The sequence below is a fragment of the Budorcas taxicolor genome, chromosome 17 (genome assembly GCF_023091745.1).
Source record: "Budorcas taxicolor isolate Tak-1 chromosome 17, Takin1.1, whole genome shotgun sequence".
In the NCBI taxonomy this organism is placed as follows: domain Eukaryota; kingdom Metazoa; phylum Chordata; class Mammalia; order Artiodactyla; family Bovidae; genus Budorcas; species Budorcas taxicolor.
Window position 1 is genome coordinate 35601591 of NC_068926.1, and position 18983 is coordinate 35620573.

Below are 18983 nucleotides of genomic sequence, written 5' to 3' on the forward strand. Positions count from 1 at the left end.
TCAAATAAACTCTAAAAAGTTTTGGCATGCCTCAGTTTATCTTTCAACATTAGGAATCATGGAACAATGGACTGTTAATGATGCATCCAAAGCTTCTGTAGAAGAGGAAAGAACCAATGGTTAGTAGAGAACTTAAACATAAATAATAACTTTATTTTTAGTGATTTTAATGAAGGCATTTATTTCCACAGAGGAGAAAGCTAATATTTATAAGTTGCAAGGCTTAATTCTTAATGTATCAAGAAAATAAAGGTCTTCATGAAATACATACAGCCAGAAAATTTCTTTCCTTCACTTTTTTTTTTGCTGTGAAATGAGATAAATGGATATGAAAGTACTTTTATGAATTTGAAGTGCTTTACAGATCTATTACTATTACCATCAGAAGACTGTCATGTTCTACCTCTAGTAATTGTTGATTTGTCATAGGGGTCAGATATTTACACAAATAGGAAATGTCCAAAAAAGGTTTTGAAGATACTCCCATTCTCATCGCATTTAAGTGTGAGCTGTCTCTTAGCTGACAAATGCAATTGCCTTGTGTGTCATATTTTCATATCATCCTTGGACACTGCACTCCTAAAAGGACAATGCAGCTTAAATCCACATTGGACACAATCATTTTCTTATTTTAAACATGGGAGAAGTGTTAGGAAATATCAAATGCTCTAGAGCTTTTAAAAGACCCCAGAAAGAGATTAAAAGACATGAGCAAAACCCAGCTTTTATAGCTACTATATGAATTCAGCTGCTCTAAATTCTTAGAAATCCTAAAGCTGCTTAGACAAGGTGTTGCTTAAGTGAAGGTGGATAGTGGATGATCCCTCACTTGATTCATCAGCTATTACTGAGAGAATACGTGAGATGGAAAATGGGCACAATTTAATTCAGCTTTTTCTATGCAGCATAATGGACCTAGAATTTGGCATCACTGTTTAAAATGGGAAATACGTGAAATTAAAGACAAGGAAGCCTTGACTTTTGCTCTAAACTTCACCACTAATTTAAGAATGTGGTCTTGGGCAAGTCAACCTCTACAAATGTCAAATTTCTTATCAGCAGAATATGACTCAATAAAATAATCAATTTGAAAATACTTTGAAAAAATAAAAGTATCAAAGAAATAATTCTTCCAAACTGTTGTGAACATCATTAAAATTTACCACTCGGAAGACCCCATGCAAATAAGACTTAATTGTGATTCACAGACGTATTTACAGAAGGGGTATCACATAATGGAGGACCACAGGTCTAGTAAAGACAAAGAATGGTCACCATCCTATGCCTGAGGAAATCTGGATTTTCATAGCAAACAGAGTTCCTAGTGAAAAATCTCTCTAGATGGTATGTAGCTTATTGAACAATATATTCTAACTTTAAAGGGAGAGAACTACATCTTGAAAAGTCAAGAGACCTTTAGAGAAGCCAACAAGACATACATTAATATAAGCATTAAACTCCAGACCAAATTAAAGTTTTACAAAGCTGTGGAAAAGGCTCAGAAAGAAGAAATTCTTGCATGAGACAGAGTTCTTGAAAGTAATGGCTGGACAATTATGCAACTGACTGATCAACCTCTTTGGGAGACAGCTTTAGGGACTTGGGTTACTCCTGACTCTGAGAAAGACTCACAAACAATGCTAAGCAACTAAAATAGCTGCTTATTGATAGTAAAATTTATTTTCACAGGGGAAATAGGGAGTGTGACACGTGGCAGTTAGCAGTCTACTACTGATTCTATTATTGCTATAGCCAGAGAAACCAGCTGATGTGTCAGACATGTTAAAAAGTGAAAGTTTGCCACAGTGTATGTTTGCTGTAGCTTTCTCCCCAAGCTTCTATAATGATGCTTGTTACACAATAATAAGGACAAGGCAGGGGCTTAGGAATTCAATTTTCTATAGGGTCCTGTCAATTCAGCCATACACTGACCTATTCTCTAATGGAAATAGCCGGAGAAACACAAATATCAAGACTCTGAGAACATCAAAGGCCTTGCTGGAAAAGCCCCCACACAGAAAAAAGTGTGGGTGTGAATCCTTCCACTCTGGAAGGGTAAAAGCCTGAGCTGATGATGCTGGAAGAGACACTCAAAGTCTTTAAAGAAGTGAAACAAGTATAACAGAGTTGACACACAGATTACCAAATAGCCTTTCCCTTAGAACTAATGCTAAATTTGTGGTTTTGATTTGAAAGGTACAGAGAGACATTATGCAGTTTTTAGTTAAAAAAAAAAAATAAGGAAAAGAGCATGATCATTTGTCTCTAATATTTTCTAAAAGAAAAAGTTATTTGCCTCTAATCTGGCTTTTTCTTTTTTTCCTCCTTAGGAACTGTAATGCTTGTTTTTAAATTTTAGGAAGGTATTTCATATTCTTCAGAATATTGTCTACTGCATAGCTAAAAAGTACTGAACCATTTTTCTGTTCTTTTTCAGTACAATTGTGTTCCTTAGAAAGTATAACCTGGACTTCCCTGGTTATCCAGTGGTTAAGACTCTGCACTTCCACTAAGGGAGGCACTGGTTTATTCCATAATCAGGAAACTAAGATGCCACATGCCCTGTGGTGTGACCAAAAAAAAAAAAAGTAAAAATTATGCTCACAGAATGTATAAACTTTCCTGCCTACTCACCCTCAACTTAACCTTAAATTTACATATCTACATTTTAACCATGCTGTCAAAATTCAGTTTAAAGTCATGTTTCTTCTTCAAAATTGTTTATATCCACCTTTCTCAAAGCAGTAATCATCTTTTACCTGGCCTTATCCTTGTCTACCTATGACTTTTCTATTACACGTTTCTTCGAGAAAGAATATAAATGATAAGTGTGTGGACTCTGGAGTAGGAATATTCTGATTTCAAATCCTTGTTCTGTCTCAAACTGGAAATAAGGGCTAAATAACTTAGAACAAATTATTTAACTTCTCTGATGTTCAATTTTCTAATCTACAAAATGGTACCATCACTTCTAAGGCTTAAACGAAATCATGTGTCTGTGAATACTTTTTTCTTTCTATATACCTGACAGTATCATAGGAGTTAGGGAAATATCTGTTTACAGAATATACAAAAATAAATAAGGCAATAAAAGTGGGGGAGTTGTAAGACGTGGTTTGGAAAAGTATTTCCTCAAATTTTCCCAGTTTAAATTAGAAGTATATATCTATACCATCATTCAGGCAGTTAGTGCATTGTACTGAGTGCAAATGAACATAATCCCTGGTATCCTACCCAATCTAATGACTAAAAGATACTGATCTGGTATTATTTTATAGCTATTATTGTTACACTCAGTGTCACAGGTGCTTTAGAGGTTAAATCTAAATTTATTAAAGAGTAAAAACATAAAAACTAGAAACTTATGGATTGGTTTATACATGGCACTCTTTAAACGCTTCTGTGTTCAGCTCTTTGTGACCCCATGGAGTGTACCCCGCCAGGCTCCTCTGTCCATGGAATTTTTCAGGCAAGAATACTGGAGTGGGTTGACATTTCCTGCTCCTGGGAGTCTTCCTGGCCCATGGATTGAACCTGCATCTCCTGCACTGAAGATGGATTCTTCACCGCTGAGCCATCAGAGAAGCCCTTATACATGGCACATATAAAGTCTACTATGCAACTAGCATCAATACCCTTGAATGTAAACTCTTTTCTGAGTATTTGTTAGTCACAAGTTTTTTTGTAGTACTTTATTTTTTCATAAAGGTGCTCCAAGAATTGTAATGAATACCCCTCTTGGTAACTTTTATTGCTAGAGTTTTGGTGTCTGTATTGTAAGAGTTATGTTGGAGTAACTGAGCCCAAATACCCTTATCCTGAGAACTGCTCTCAATCCACAAGACACACACACATACATGCATACACATTTCATGGCTCATCATGGCCTTCTGGACTGCTTATTACCCTGCCTTTCTCACTCCAAGCCACAATAATTAGGCCAGTACTGGTACACCTCAAGCTAGCCATATTGTCTTTCTCCTAAAAGTATACAAATGGTATCCATAAATTCCAGTTAGTAAGCTTCCTATAATCAAGCCTGGGGATTCCTATTGTTATGCTCATTTTCTTCCTTATATTTAAAGAAATACAAGTAATCTGTTCAACAGATAGAAAGAAATGAAATGGGCATGAAGAGGGAGAAAGACTAATATACTCTCAGGGGCTCAGATGGCCCCTGAGAGACTGAGAAGAAGAAAAAGCATCCTTGATTCTGGCAACATTCCAACTCTCGTTATATTCCCTTAATGCTCATAAAAAATAATACAGGAGCAAAAACAAATTTGTAAAAAAATGACTAATACCCTCCCCCCCCACACACACCTAGCAGTAGTAGTACTGTTGTATGCAAATCGTTTTCTAAGTATTTGTTAAACACCACACTATTAAAAAAAAGTGCAACAGACATTAAGAGATGTAAACAGACACAAGAAACACATTAAAATTAAAACAGCATAAAACAGTGCCCCAAACTCAGTGAGTATTTTATGTATTCTAATTTTAATACCTCTCTAGCTGATTGTGTAAGAAGTAATCTATCACATTGTATGCATTAGCTCAGTCATCGTGGAGATAAAAAGGTAAAGCCATCCTGGAACAGGAAACCAATATTCTTCCTGTTTAATCAACAAATCTAAAAATTTATTCTTTTCAACTATTTACTCTTGTTCTTGTCCACCACAACACGGTGCTCCACATGTTCCGCACAGTTTTATGACAAAGAGAAATTTTTCATGAGCCATTTTTGTATCCCCACCCCCTTAAAGAAAGAGGGAGGAAAAACTGTTTCATACAGAAGGCGTTAGTTGTATGAATTAGAACTGCCACCTAAGTGTGGGCTAATGTAACCAAGAGGGATTTCACCTACATCCATTCAGTCAGTTTATGGGGGTTTAAAGAAATTCCAAAGAGTCATCAGAAGAGGAAAAATAAAGGTAATGCTTTTTGCCACACAGGTAGAATCTTTGAAAGTATGTGTAATATGTAAAACATTTTGACACCCCCATCATATTTTTCCAGAATTAAAAGTATAAATTGCTTCTCTTGTTCTAGAGCTTCCTATCTGCTTCTCTAATCACTACTCACAGTAACCTCAACTCCTGCCACAATGTACAAGATACAACTCTTGTCTTGCATTGCACTAACTCTTGCACTCATTGCAAACGGTGCACCTACTTCAAGCTCTACGGGGAACACAATGAAAGAAGTGAAGTCATTGCTGCTGGATTTACAGTTGCTTTTGGAGAAAGTTAAAGTAAGTTTATTCTCTTTCTTACTCAAATTATTACATTTAATTTTTCTAACTGGAGTCTGCTTTTTAAATAACAATCTGTTATGCTTTCTCAGAATCCCGAGAACCTCAAGCTCTCCAGGATGCATACATTTAACTTCTACATGCCCAAGGTTAACGTAAGTACAACTTTCTATGTTCAATTTAATTTTAATAAAACTGAAAGTAATGTGAAAATTTACACACTAACTGGATTAATAGCACCTCATCTGAGGAGAAGAAATAGTAACTTCAGTATCTTTTTAAAAAGAACATCAAGTTTGATAATAGGCTTCTGAAAAATGGCTTTGCAGTTTTTAAAAAATATATACTTATGTATATTTTGGGGTAGAGGAAATGGGAAAAGAGGAATAATATTCTCACTTTATTGCTGGGATAATATTTAAAAAGATTGTATTGACTTACTTTTTATTTAAAAATAAAACTCTGGAGATACTTGAGCATATCACTTTACCATTCAAATTAGCAAAACTGATTTCAGAGAGCCCATCTGAAAAAATACTTTATTGTTTTAGGAAGGATTCTTAAGGATCTTCCTTCAAGAGGCAGTATAGCACTAATCCATAGCATAGATCCTAGGGCAGATTATTTAACCTGAAATCTCAGCTCTGCCATGTCCAAGCTTTTGTAACTTTGAGCAAGTTACCTATTCTCTTTGTGACACAGTCTCTTATGTAAATGATAATTGTATATACTTCATACACTTTTGTGAGAATTAATGAATAAATGTAAAGTACTCAGAATAGTGGCTGGCATATGGGAAATGCCATATAAGCACTAACAATTAGAAGTAATAACAAAGACTAAATTCTTCCTGGAGAGTATAGAGTAAAAAATGGGATTTACACATCTTTTTACATCAATAAACCTAGAGACTTCTGATGCTATATGACTTATATTCCAAGACTAAAAGTTCCATTTGGTTGTCTGGGGATTCAGACAGTTAGATAAGCATCATCCAAGCTCCTAGAGATACATTAGGTGTGTCAAGTTTCCTAGTTGTTATGCCAGTCAAAAGGTAATGGGCAAGACTCTGATGCTAGAAAGCGCTTGTCCTTGGGTGAATAGCCTATAAGAAAACTGTGTTTTAAGGGTCATGGGTGAATTTCCATTGATCACCATCTTACACCTTGGAGGAGATTAGATATCAAACTACCCTTTGAGACTTCCCTGATGGTTCAAAACGTAAAGAATCTGCCTGCAATGCAGGAGATCTAGGTTCAATCCCTGGGTCAGGAAGATCCCTTGGCTAAGGGCATGGCAACCCACTCCAGTTATTCTTGCCTGGAGAATCCCATGGACACTGGGGTCTCACGGGCTAAGGTCAGTGGGGTCACAAAGAGACATGACTGAGCGACTAACACTTTCACTTCCTTCACCCTTTTTTTCAAACTACCCTTTTAAAAGATGAAAAGGAAATAGAGATGCTCCTCCAACTTAATCAGAGTACCATAACTCTTACTTCCAGAAGCATAAAGACACTAGACTATTTTGAGGGAAAGAGCTCCAAGTTCATGTCAAAAACTTAAACTTTAAACTTGTTAATTTATAGTAAGAAGTTGAAAGGGCATTAGATGAAAATGTCATAAAATGTACGTGGTGTATTCCTACCTCTCTCTCTAAAAGTGAGGTAACACCAGATTATGTGCAGGGTGGTAGAATTCTTTGAAATTTAACAGTTTCTAAATGACAACACAAAATCTATCTGAAACTAAAAGTAATGTGATAAACTCCATTCATTTGTCCATTTTACAACTATTCCATGTTTGCAAAAGAATTTAGAGAGGTATAAAAACATTTAATTCAAAGGTTGTTATGATAATGCTATAAAGAAAAAGAACTGACATCTAACTCTGGCTCCACCTAGTCAGTAGTCTTTTGCCTGGATAATCCCACGGGCAGGGGAGCTTGGTGGGCTATGGTCCACAGGGTCGCAAAGAGTCAGACGTAACTGAGCACACACACACATACACATCGCCTGGTCATGTGGCCTTGGGGAAGACACTTAAATTCTGAGATTTAGTTTTCTTATTTGTAACATGGTGATAACACAGTGTATTACGTATGTCAAAAGGTGGCTGTGAGACTTAAATGGACTTATTTAGGACAGAACACTTTGAAATTATAATATACCATAGAAATATGAAATATTATCATTATATATATGAGTATGTATATGTGTGTGCTTGTGTGTGTACATGTCTAAATCAGGGAGCCTATCCAAAAATCCTTTAAATACTGTAAACTTTTATTTGATTGAGACATTATGTTTAACAATGCATCTTACTATAATCATTACAGAAAAGTAAAAAATTAAGATGCAGTTTTATGGGCCTTGCTATATCAAGCTATTACTAAGTAGTTACAATTAACTAATCTATAAAATGTTGCGATTGTGACAGATTGCATCCAAGAGCTCCCTCTGTCCCTTACATTCTATGATTCATAACTCTTACATTATTAAATATTAGAATCATAGACTGTGAGCCTATACTTCCAAATTAAGACTACTCTTGGCTCTAATAATTTCTACGCAGATTGGAAAATAATTCAACCTGTATCAGTAATTTGCATTTGGGTGCAGAAATGTTGCCTTTTTTGCAAAGCCAAATTAAGCTGAAATTAATGACTCATTATTTGTTAACTAACAGTTAATGCTAACTATGGGCAGCTAAACTCTAATTTTTCCAGTCTTATAATGTAAACTATATTGATCCATCTTTATAGTAATGCTGAGAAACAGAGAGAATTGGTACAAACTATATACTGTTTCTATTAATAAAATAAATTTTGATATTAATTTCTGGTTCTGACCTTTAGTCAGGGAAAATTGATCTGATAATTACTTTTACTACTATTCAAGGCTACAGAATTGAAACATCTTAAGTGTTTACTAGAAGAACTCAAACTTCTAGAGGAAGTGCTAGATTTAGCTCCAAGCAAAAACCTGAACACCAGAGAGATCAAGGATTCAATGGACAATATCAAGAGAATAGTTTTGGAACTACAGGTAAAATATTACTATATTTGTTCTCCTGGAAATAAAGTAAATGGAAGGGCATTTTAACATTGTGTAACATTTGGTATTTGTGAAGTACTCATGCATTTAAAGTCCATTATGAATATAAGTCATTTTTATGTTAGGTGACAAATTGTGGATCTGGGAAGTGTAAGCTAGAGGGTCTATCTACCGTCCACTCAGGGACAAGCCCCTACCAATGCACTTCGTCACCCACCCCTCACATTAACACAAAACTGGGACTGGGAGAACACTGAATTGAATTTCAAAGAAAGGAGACCGGTGTCATTATATACAGTAATTCCTCTACATTTGAACCTTTAAGTTGTGGACTTTCAAAGATGTGAATGTGCGTTCACATGTCCAATCATAAAAGTTAGTTCACGTGTCTGTCATACATTGTCATTTGCCTGCATCCTCTACAAGTGATTGTGCTTTGTGTACTTTACTGTATAGTACTGTATAAAGTACAGTAGTAGTGGGTATCTTTGTTTCAAGCCCAGGATGTCTAGAAGCAAGGGTAAAAGCAGCAGTATATAGCTGACTGTGTTAAGTTGGGTACCTAGGCTAACTGTAGGACTTACAAACAAAATTCAACTTACAAACCCGCTCTTGGAACAGAACTCATTTGGATGTAGGGGACCTACTATATTTTTAAATTTTTTCAGATCATCTTCCAGAATAGGTAATTCTGATTACCCAAAATTACTTTTTAAATGAGGTTTTCCTATCATTTGGTAGAAGAACTAAGAGATTTGTTTAAAAAAATGGCAACCAGTAAAATGGCCAATGGACCAAATAATTAACTTTTTATTTAGAGGTAATACTCACTTTCAGGACCTTAAGAATTTTAAACGCATAGGAAGCATGAAATATACAAGGAACTTGGGTGATGTGAGAGATTCATGGCTCTCTTTCCTCATCCATCTGTCAAAGTACAAAATTCATTAATTAATAGACATCCTAAATAAAAAGCACAAGTTAAATTACAGCTTGTATGTCACTATCTGGATATCATAACATATACTAATTTAGGCACATAATTTTGGTCATTTGAAGAAAATGTGAATGTTAATATGTTTAATATACTTGAAAATAAAGGCCATAACTCTACAAGACATGAACTGAAAATAACTGTATATAAGGTAAACTACTTTGAACTAAAACAAAATTAAAATGTTTTCTTTTATAGGGATCTGAAACAAGATTCACATGTGAATATGATGATGCGACAGTAAAGGCTGTAGAATTTCTGAACAAATGGATTACCTTTTGTCAAAGCATCTACTCAACAATGACTTGATAACTGTGTGCTTCTCATTTTAAACTATCAGGCTTTCTATTTATTTAAATATTTAAAATTTATATTTATTTTTTGATATATGTTTTCCTACCTTTTGTAACTATTAGTCTTAAGATGATAAATATGGATCTTTTAAGATTCTTTTTGTAAGCCCTACGGGCTCTAAAAAATTCAGTTAAATTATTTATCCTAAAGTATTTATTTTTATATTGAATCTTTAAATATAATGTCTATGCAGGTCATTGACTAAAATTATTTAATAAAGTTGATGAATAAAAACAAACTCAGATATTTGTCATTCTGGGAATAGCACAGAATAAGGAAGGTCCTGTAATATGACCACAGGTATATACTGTAAAAATTTCCCCAAGCAATTCTGGAAGAGATATTCATGTGGGAGCCCATTCCCTAAAGAATGGGAATTATTGAGATATTCTGGGAAGTTATTACATGACCCTGAGGGATCCTGTAATTCTGAAACTCCAATGTGAGTCATCAGTCAGAATGGGGACTTAGCCTGATGAAATATTAGCTTGAGTCCTTCTCCAGAGGGCTCAAAGGGATCACAAAGCCTCCTAGCACATCTCCACAGCACTATTCCAGAGAGCACAGTTGACTGACAGTCTCTAGCTACTCCTATTTGCATTTAAATTGCATGGGCAACGGAATATCTTAACTGTCTCATCCTAGGGATCTATCAATTTTACTGTTCTCTGTCCTCATTAGTCTGAAGAGTACTTGATCATCTTACTATTTCAAAGAATACCATGCTGGTCAATGACTTTGGTGCTGTTAACTGGATTTACTGACAAGAAACAGGTAGGAGTAGTAAAAGAATAAGACAAATATGGGGTAGAAGAAGGGCAACAAGTTCAGGGATGTGTCACAAAAATGAAGTTTCTAAGGGTCCAGTAGTGTCTTGAATGTTAGGAGTTTCCTTTAAAATGGAGGACAAGATTCTGTGTCTTGAAAGGCCAACTGCAAAGAAGTACAAAGCTTGGTGGGCCTCTGGAATTTGAAAGTGTGCTACATACACTATGCTGACTCATTTTTGAAGGGTAACTCTATAATGCTGTCAGTTTTCAGTAAAGCCCCCAGCAAGAAAGGGCTATATTGCAGGTCCAGCCCTCAATTCAAGTTCCTCAGCCACATGAGATATATGACCCAGAAGACCGAGTGGTATTCAAAGTGTTTGTGATACAGGTATTGTTAAAAGCTTCTAGAAAATCCCTGAAAGATAATGACCACACAGTTTTACAGTTTTTAGAAAGACCACACCCTACTCTGCAGATAATTCCCCATTTAAAAGCAAAATCCTGGTAGAGACAAATGTCTGACCACAGGACACCAAATGATTCTGCAACCTGAACTGTCCATCATGAACTAGTTATTAACTGATGGACTGAACCATTTAACACTGGGCAACACAGCAGCATTTCACTATAAAATGCAAGTGAGTAGGCCTAAAGAGATCCAAGAGGGACAAGTCAACTTCATAAACAGGCAGTTTAGATTCTCACAGAACCTGGTTTAATCCCTCTCCTTTAGCCCACTCCTGTGGCTTCTTGGGGGAGTTCCCTATTACAAGAGAGAAAAGAGCATGGTTCACAAACGGATCTGTACCGGATGCTGGTGTCAGCCAGAGTAGACGATCCCAGAAGAATAACCCTATTCAAACTTGGTTTCCTGTTGCATGTTTAAGGAGAAATGGACAGAGGTTTGGATCTAGAATAGACTGACTTGTGGAAAGTGATGAATGAGACTGCCAGATGACTGGGGATATGAAGAAAAAATGTAAAATTAGTGACAAGAAGTTCTGGAGAAGAAGTATGTAATGGCTCTCTTCGAATGGGCAGAAGATCTGAAGATATTAATGAAGGCTTTCATTATTCAGGTGGACAAGATGACTCTTTCTGAGGATGTCAGCCAGTCTCTTTCCTTGGCCAATAAAGTGCTTATTCAATAGGTCCACAAACAAAATTCTATGGTAACAAGTATGGAAATAAAAAAAGAGCTCAACAGCATGGTCGTTCACTTACAAATGCTAACCTGGCTACTGCCACTGTGAGTACTCAAGCTCCCCAAAGCATGTCAATGCTGAGTTTTCAGTATAGCACCATTCCCTAAAAGAACCAGTTGGGATTGATTATACTGGACCTCTCCTACCATGGCATGAGCAGTATTTTGTCCTCAAAAGGACAGATTGATGTTTCAAACACAGATTTTCTTTCTTTTTTTGCCTCAAGTGTTCTGCAGCACCACTGTGAGTAGATTTACAAAATGTCTTATCCATCATAACACTGCCTCCAACCGAAGTATATGGTATGGCAAAAGAAGTGTGGCAATAGGATCAAGCCCATGGATTTCACCGCTCTCTCTATACTATAGCCTCTACTATTTAGAAGCAGCTGACTTGGTTAGACAGAGAAATGCTTTGTTTAAGATTCAGTTAGGGCATCTACTTGGAAACGATATTGTGAGGGTCAAATGAAGAATGCTCTATTAGTGTTAAATCAGCAGCCAATATATTGTACAGTCTCCCCCAGAGCCAGAGAACATAGGTCTAGGAATAAAAAAGTACAAGTAAAAGCAGTCCATCTCATTATTGTACTAAATGACTCATGTGAAAAAAATTTTCTTTACCTCCCATTAATGAAATCTTAGCTTAGTTGATTTTATGGTCCTACTGCTTAAAGGGGCAGGAATATTAACTTTTATCAGAAAACTGATTAAATGGGAGCTGAGACTACCTTTTGGGCATTTAGGGGCTTTTCATGCAGTTGAACCAACAGGTACATATTGTACTAGGAGAGTAAATGATTTGATGACAAGAGGAAATCAATTTCCCACTATACAACAAAGGCAGCTGCTACGTAATAGGTAACACTATTTGGAACCCTGGAAGCTCAGTGGGGCAGCACTTAACTTCCTCTTCCCAACTGTATTGGTCAGTGGAAAATTGTACCAATCCCCAAAATGCAAGAATACCAGACTTGGATTTCATAGAATAGAGAATTTGAAATTTACCACCAGGTAAAGAATTCTAGGACACTGACAGCGTGGAAGGACATGCACTCATCTTCTCCTGTGAGAACTCCAAAATGGTGACTTGCTGCTGAACAACCATCAACAGGAGAATGTTGGACCCCACCAAAAAAAGATACACCATGTCCAAGGGCAAAGGAGAAGCCCCAACAGGATTGTAACAGGGGGAAAATCGTGTTTAGAATCAAAACCCCATACCCACCAGAGATGCTTGGGGGGCTCAAACAAAACCATCTGCGCACCAGGACTCAGAGATCCCACAAAGACTGAGCCAGACCTGCCTTTGAGTGTTGAGTATCTCCTGTGGTGGCATGGGTCAGCCACCAGGGGCCTGCCTCAGGGACACGGGCTCTCTAGCTGCAGCAGACCTGGAAGGAATGCCATGTGGCCTAAGTCCTCTTGGAGGGCCATTAATCCCACCACAGAGCCACTGAGCAGATGACCTACAGACTGGAGAACAATTATACCAAAGAAGTTCTCACACTGTTAAGAAAGTTCTAGGAGCCACAACAGATTTCCCAACCTGGGGATCCAGCAAAGGGAGTGAAAAACCCCAGGGAATTTGACTTTGGAGGCCAGTGGGATTTGATTACAGAACTTCCATGCAACTGGGGAAACAGACTTTGGAGGGTGAAAATGAAACCTTGTGCACACCAGGGCCCACGAGAAAGGTGACCTCACAAGAGACTGAGCCAGACTTGCCTGTGAGCATCCAGGAATCTGCAGTAGAGGCGTGGATCAGTAGTGGCCTGCATAGGGTCAGAGGCACTGAATACAACAGTACTGGCATAAATCTTTTTGAAGGTGCTCCCATAGTTTGGCCTCACCCCATCACCCCATCAACAAAAAAATTGGATTAAAGATTTACTGAGCATGGCCCTGCCCATTAGCACAAGACCCAGATTCCTCCCATCAGGGAGCTTCCACAAGCCTCTTACCCTTATGCATCAGAGGGCAGGCAGAATGAAAACCACAATTAGAGAAAACTAACCATCCAGTCCCATCACTTCATGGGAAATAGATGGGGCAACAGTGGAAATAGTGTCAGACTTTATTTTTGGGGGCTCCAAAATCACTGCAGATGGTGACTGCAGCCATGAAATTAAAAGACGCCTACTCCTTGGAAGAAAAGTTATGACCAACCTAGATAGCATATTCAAAAGCAGAGACATTACTTTGCTGACTAAGGTCCATCTAGTCAAAGCTATGGTTTTTCCAGTAGTCATGTATGGATGTGAGAGTTGGACTGTGAAGAAGGCTGAGCACCGAAGAATTGATGCTTTTGAACTGTGGTGTTGGAGAAGACTCTTGAGAGTTCCTGGGACTGCAAGGAGATCCAGCCAGTCCATTCTGAAGGAGATCAGCCCTGGGATTTCTTTGGAAGGAACGATGCTGAAGCTGAAACTCCAATACTTTGGCCACCTCATGCGAAGAGTTGACTCATTGGAAAAGACTCTGATGCTGGGAGGGATTGGGGGCAGGAGAAGGGGACGACCGAGGATAAGATGGCTGGATGGCATCACGGACTCGATGGACATGAGTCTGAGTGAACTCCGGGAGTTGGTGATGGACAGGGAGGCCTGGCGTGCTGTGATTCATGGGGTTGCAAAGAGTTGGACATGACTGAGTGACTGAACTGAACTGAACTGAACCAAACCAAACTGATCACATGAATCACAGCCTTGTCTAACTTAATGAAACTATGAGCCATGCTGTGTAGGGCCACTCAAGATGGATGGGTCATGGGGGAGAGTTCTGGCAAAAATGTGGTCCACTGGAGAAGGGAATGGCAAACCACTTCAGTATTCTTGCCTTGAGAACCCTATGAACAGTATGGAAAGGCAAAAAGATATGACACTGAAAGATGAACTCCCCAGGTCGGTAGGTGCTCAATATACTACTGGAGAAGAACGAAGAAATAGCTCCAGAAAGAATGAAGAGACAGAGCCAAAGCAAAAACAACACACAGCTGTGGAAGTGACAGGTGATGGAGGTAAAGTCTGATGCTGTAAAGAACAATAGTGCATTGGAACCTGGACTGTTAGGTCCATAAATCACGGTAAATTGGAAGTGGTCAAACAGGAGATGGCAAGAGTGAACATCAACATTTTAGGAATCAGTGAACTAAAATGGACCGGAATGGGCAAATTTAATTCAGATGACCATTATATATACCACTGTGGGCAAGAATCCCTTAGAATAAATGGAATAGCTCTCATAGTCAATGCAAGAGTCTGAAATGCAGTATTTGGGTGCAGTCTCAAAAATGACAGAATGATTTCTGTTTGTTTGCAAGGCAAACCATTCAATATTACAGTAATCCAAGTCTATGCCCCAACCGCTGATGCCAAACAAGCTGAAGTTGAATGTTTTTATAATGACCTACAAGACCTTCTTGGAAGAAAAGCTATGACCAACTTAGACATATTAAAAAGCAGAGACATTACTTTGCCAACAAATGTCTGTCTAGTCAAAGCTGTGGCTTTTCCAGTAGTCATGTATGGCTGTGAGAGTTGGACTATAAAGAAAGCTGAGCACTGAAGAATTGATGCTTTTGAACTGTGCTGTTGGAGAAGACTTTTGAGAGTCCCTTGGACTGCAAGGAGATCCAACCAGTCCATCCTAAAGGAAATCAGTCCTGAATATTCATTGGAAGGACTGATCTTGAAGCTGAAACTCCAATACTTTGGCCACCGGATGTGAAGAACTGACTCATTGGAAAAGACCTTGATACTGGGAATGATTGATAGCAGGAGGAGAGGGAGACGACAGAGGATGAGACAGCTGGACGGCATCCCGGACTTGATGGATATGAGTTTGAGTAGGCTCTGGTAGTTGGTGATGGACAGGGAAGCTCGGTATGCTGCAGTCCATGGGTCACAAAGAGTCGGACATGACTGAATAACTGAAGTGAACAACACCGTCTAGAACTAACACCCCAAAAAGATGTCGTTTTCATCACAGGCAACTGGAATGCAAAAGTAGGAAGTCAAGGGATAATTGAAGTAACAGGCAAGTTTGGCCTTGGAGTACAAAATGAAGCAAGGCAAAGGCTAACAGAGTTGTACCAAGAGAATAGACTGGTCATAGCAAACACTCTTCCAACAACACAAGAAATGACTCTACACATGGACATCACCAGATAGTCAATACCGAAATCAGACTGATTATATTCTTTGCAGCCAAAAATGGAGAAGCTCTACACAGTCAGCAAAAACAAGACTGGGAGGTAACTGTGGCTCAGATCTTGACTCCTTATTGCAAAATTCAGACTTAAATTGAAGAAAGTAGGGAAAACCACTAAAACATTCAGATATGACCTAAATCATCCCTTACGATTAAACAGTAGAAGTGACAAATAAGATTCAAGGGATTAGATCTGATAGACAGAGTGCCTGAAGAACTATGGATGGAGGTTCATGACATTGTAGAAGAGGTGGTGATCAAAACTATCACCAAGAAATAGAAATGGAAAAAGGAAAAATGATTGTCCAAAGAGGTCTTACAAATAGCTCAGAAAAGAAAAAACGCAAATGGCAAAGGAGAAAGGAAAGATATACCCATCAGAATAGAGTTCCAAAGAATAACAAGGAGAGATAAGAAAGCCTTCCTCAGTGGTCAAAAGAAAGAAATAGAGGAAAACAATAGAATGGGAAAGACTAGAGATCTCTTCAAGAAAATCAGAAATACCAAGGGAGTATTTCATGCAAAGATGGGCACAATAAAGGACAGAAACAGTATGGACCTGCAGAAGCAGAAGATACTAAGAAGAGGTGGCAAGAATACACAGAAGAATTATACAAAAATTATCCTAATGACCCAGATAATCACAATGGTGAGATCACTCACCTGAAGCCAGACATTCCAGAGTGTGAAGTCAAGTGGACCCTAGGAAGCATCACTACGAACAAAGTTAGTGGAGGAAATCCAGCTGAGCTATTTCAAATCCTAAAAGATGATGCTCTGAAAGTCTTGCACTGAATATGCAAGCAAATGTGGAAAACTCAGCAGTGGCCACAGGACTGGAAAAGGTCAGTTTTCATTTCAATCCCAAAGAAAGTCAATGCTAAAGAATGTTCAAACTACCGTACAATTGCACTCATCTTACAGGCTAGCAAAGTAATGCTCAAAATTCTCCAAGCTAGGCTTCAAAAGTTTGTGAACTGAAAAATTCCATATGTTCAAGCTGGATTTAGAAGAGGCAGAGTAACCAGATATCAAATTGCCAACATTTGCTGTACCATGTAAAAAGCAATAGAGTTTCAGAAAAATATCTACTTTTGTTTTCCTGACTATGCCAAAGTCCTGACTTGTGTGGATCACAAAAAAACTGTGGAAAATTCTTAAAGAGATGGGAATACCAGACCACCTTACCTGCCTCCTGAGAAATCTGTATGCAGGTCAAGAAGCAACTGTTAGAACTGGACATGAAACAATGGACTAATTCCAAATTGGCAAGGCTGTATACTGTCACCCTGTTTATTTAACTTATATGCAGAGTACATCATGCAAAATGCTGGACTGGATGAAGCACAAGCTGCAATCATAATTGCTGGGGAAAATATCAATAACTTGATATGCAGATGACACCACCCTTATGGCAAAAAGCAAAGAGAAACTAAAGAGTGTTTTGATGAAATTAAAAGAGGAGAGTGAAAAAGCTGGCTTAATACTCAACACTCAAAAAACTAAGATCATGCATCTGGTCCCATCACTTCATGGCAAATAGATGGGGAACAATGTAAAGAGTCACAGACTTTATATTCTTGGGATTCAAAATCACTGCAGATGGTGACTGCAGCCATGAATTTAAAACACACCTGCTCCTTGGAAGAAAAGTTATGACAAACTTAGACAGCATATTAAAAAGCTTTGCCGACAAAGGTCCATCTAGTCAAAGCTGTGGTTTTCCAGTAGTCGTGTATGGATGTGCAAGTTGGCCATAAAGAAAGCTGAGTGTTGAATAATTGATCCTTTTGAACTGAGGTGTTGGAGAAGACTCTTGAGAGTTCCTTGGATAGCAAGGAGATCAAACCGGTCAATCCTAAAGGAATATTCATTGGAAGGAGTGATGCTGAAGCTGAAGCTCCAATACCTTAGCCACTGGATGCGAAGAACTGACTCCTTAGAAAAGATTCTGATGCTGAGAAAGATTGATGGCAGGAGGAAAAGGAGATGACAGAGGATGAGATGGTTGGATGGCATTGTGGACTTGATAGACATGAATTTGAGCAAGCTCTGGGAGTTGGTGATGGATAGGGAATCCTGTGTGCTGCAGTCCATGAGGTTGCAAAGAGTCGGCATGACTGAGCGACTGAACTGAACTGAATGAATTCTACCTAGCCAGAAGAATGGTAGAGGATAATAGTAGATGGTAGAGGATAATATTCATGCAAAAAATATTGGAAGAATGCAGCTATGATTACCAAATTCCATGACTATGAACTTTCAACTTTCATGACTACCAACTTTGTTGGCTATTCAGCAGAGACCCAGGTAGTTATATTTATTTTACCCATTATCCTTTTTGTCTCTCACTGTGTGAAATGAGACTTCACATAGTCTGTATTTATGTGTAAAATACTGGTTACATGCCTAGTATTTTAAGTTTCAGGGAAGTATCACTGAATGGACATTTGTCCACAATAATACCAAAACTGATGGTATTTCAAATGTCTTCTTTGTCTGGGATACAGATTTTTCTCCAAAATGAAAACAGAGAGTAAATGTTAAGGAACAAAGGGTGTCCTGTGTCAGATATTTCCATTTTCCCCCGACAACTCAACATTCTTCTCTACTCTGCTAAGTTGATTTACGTAAACCATGTCAACGTGCTTTCCTGTCTTGTTTTTTTTTTTTTTTTTTTCCTAGTTTAATTTGTCCAAGTCTCTTCTAAGAGCTGGAAGAAGGATCACTACAGCATGGCCTCAAGATGGCTGACCAAAGGTCATACTCCTTTCAAAATAGCCCTTTCTTTTTGACCCTGTCATTCAAATTTCTAGGACTCTCTTCCTCCCTTCAAACCTAAGTGTGGCACCAGTTTCACTGTGTGAAGAAAGCAACAAATGTAGGCAGGGTCTTACAAGTTATATTCATCACAAGAAAGAATGTAGATAGCTTTTCTGCCTATGGTATTTTCCAAATTATGGTACAAGGAACTAGAACTCAAGTGGCACACCTATAAGGAAATAAAGGTAGGATTTCAGGGCTGTCAAAGTGTTTGGGATTTGAGAAGTAAAACAGAGGCAACTGTGAAGGACCCTATCATATATTTATATACAAATTCCCTGCAAGGGCTGATCTACCACCTGCCCATGCAAAAGTTA

The 18983-nt window shown here is 38.1% G+C and overlaps 1 protein-coding gene across 1 annotated transcript; it reads left to right on the forward strand.

The window, feature by feature from the left end:
• Positions 1-5107: 5107 nt before the first annotated feature.
• On the forward strand, positions 5108-9612 carry IL2 (interleukin 2). Its single transcript, XM_052655019.1, has 4 exons — positions 5108-5254; positions 5347-5409; positions 8154-8300; positions 9502-9612. Exons 1-4 carry the CDS (start codon positions 5108-5110, stop codon positions 9610-9612), a joined length of 468 nt encoding a protein of 155 aa, XP_052510979.1.
• The last annotated feature ends 9371 nt before the right edge of the window (positions 9613-18983 follow it).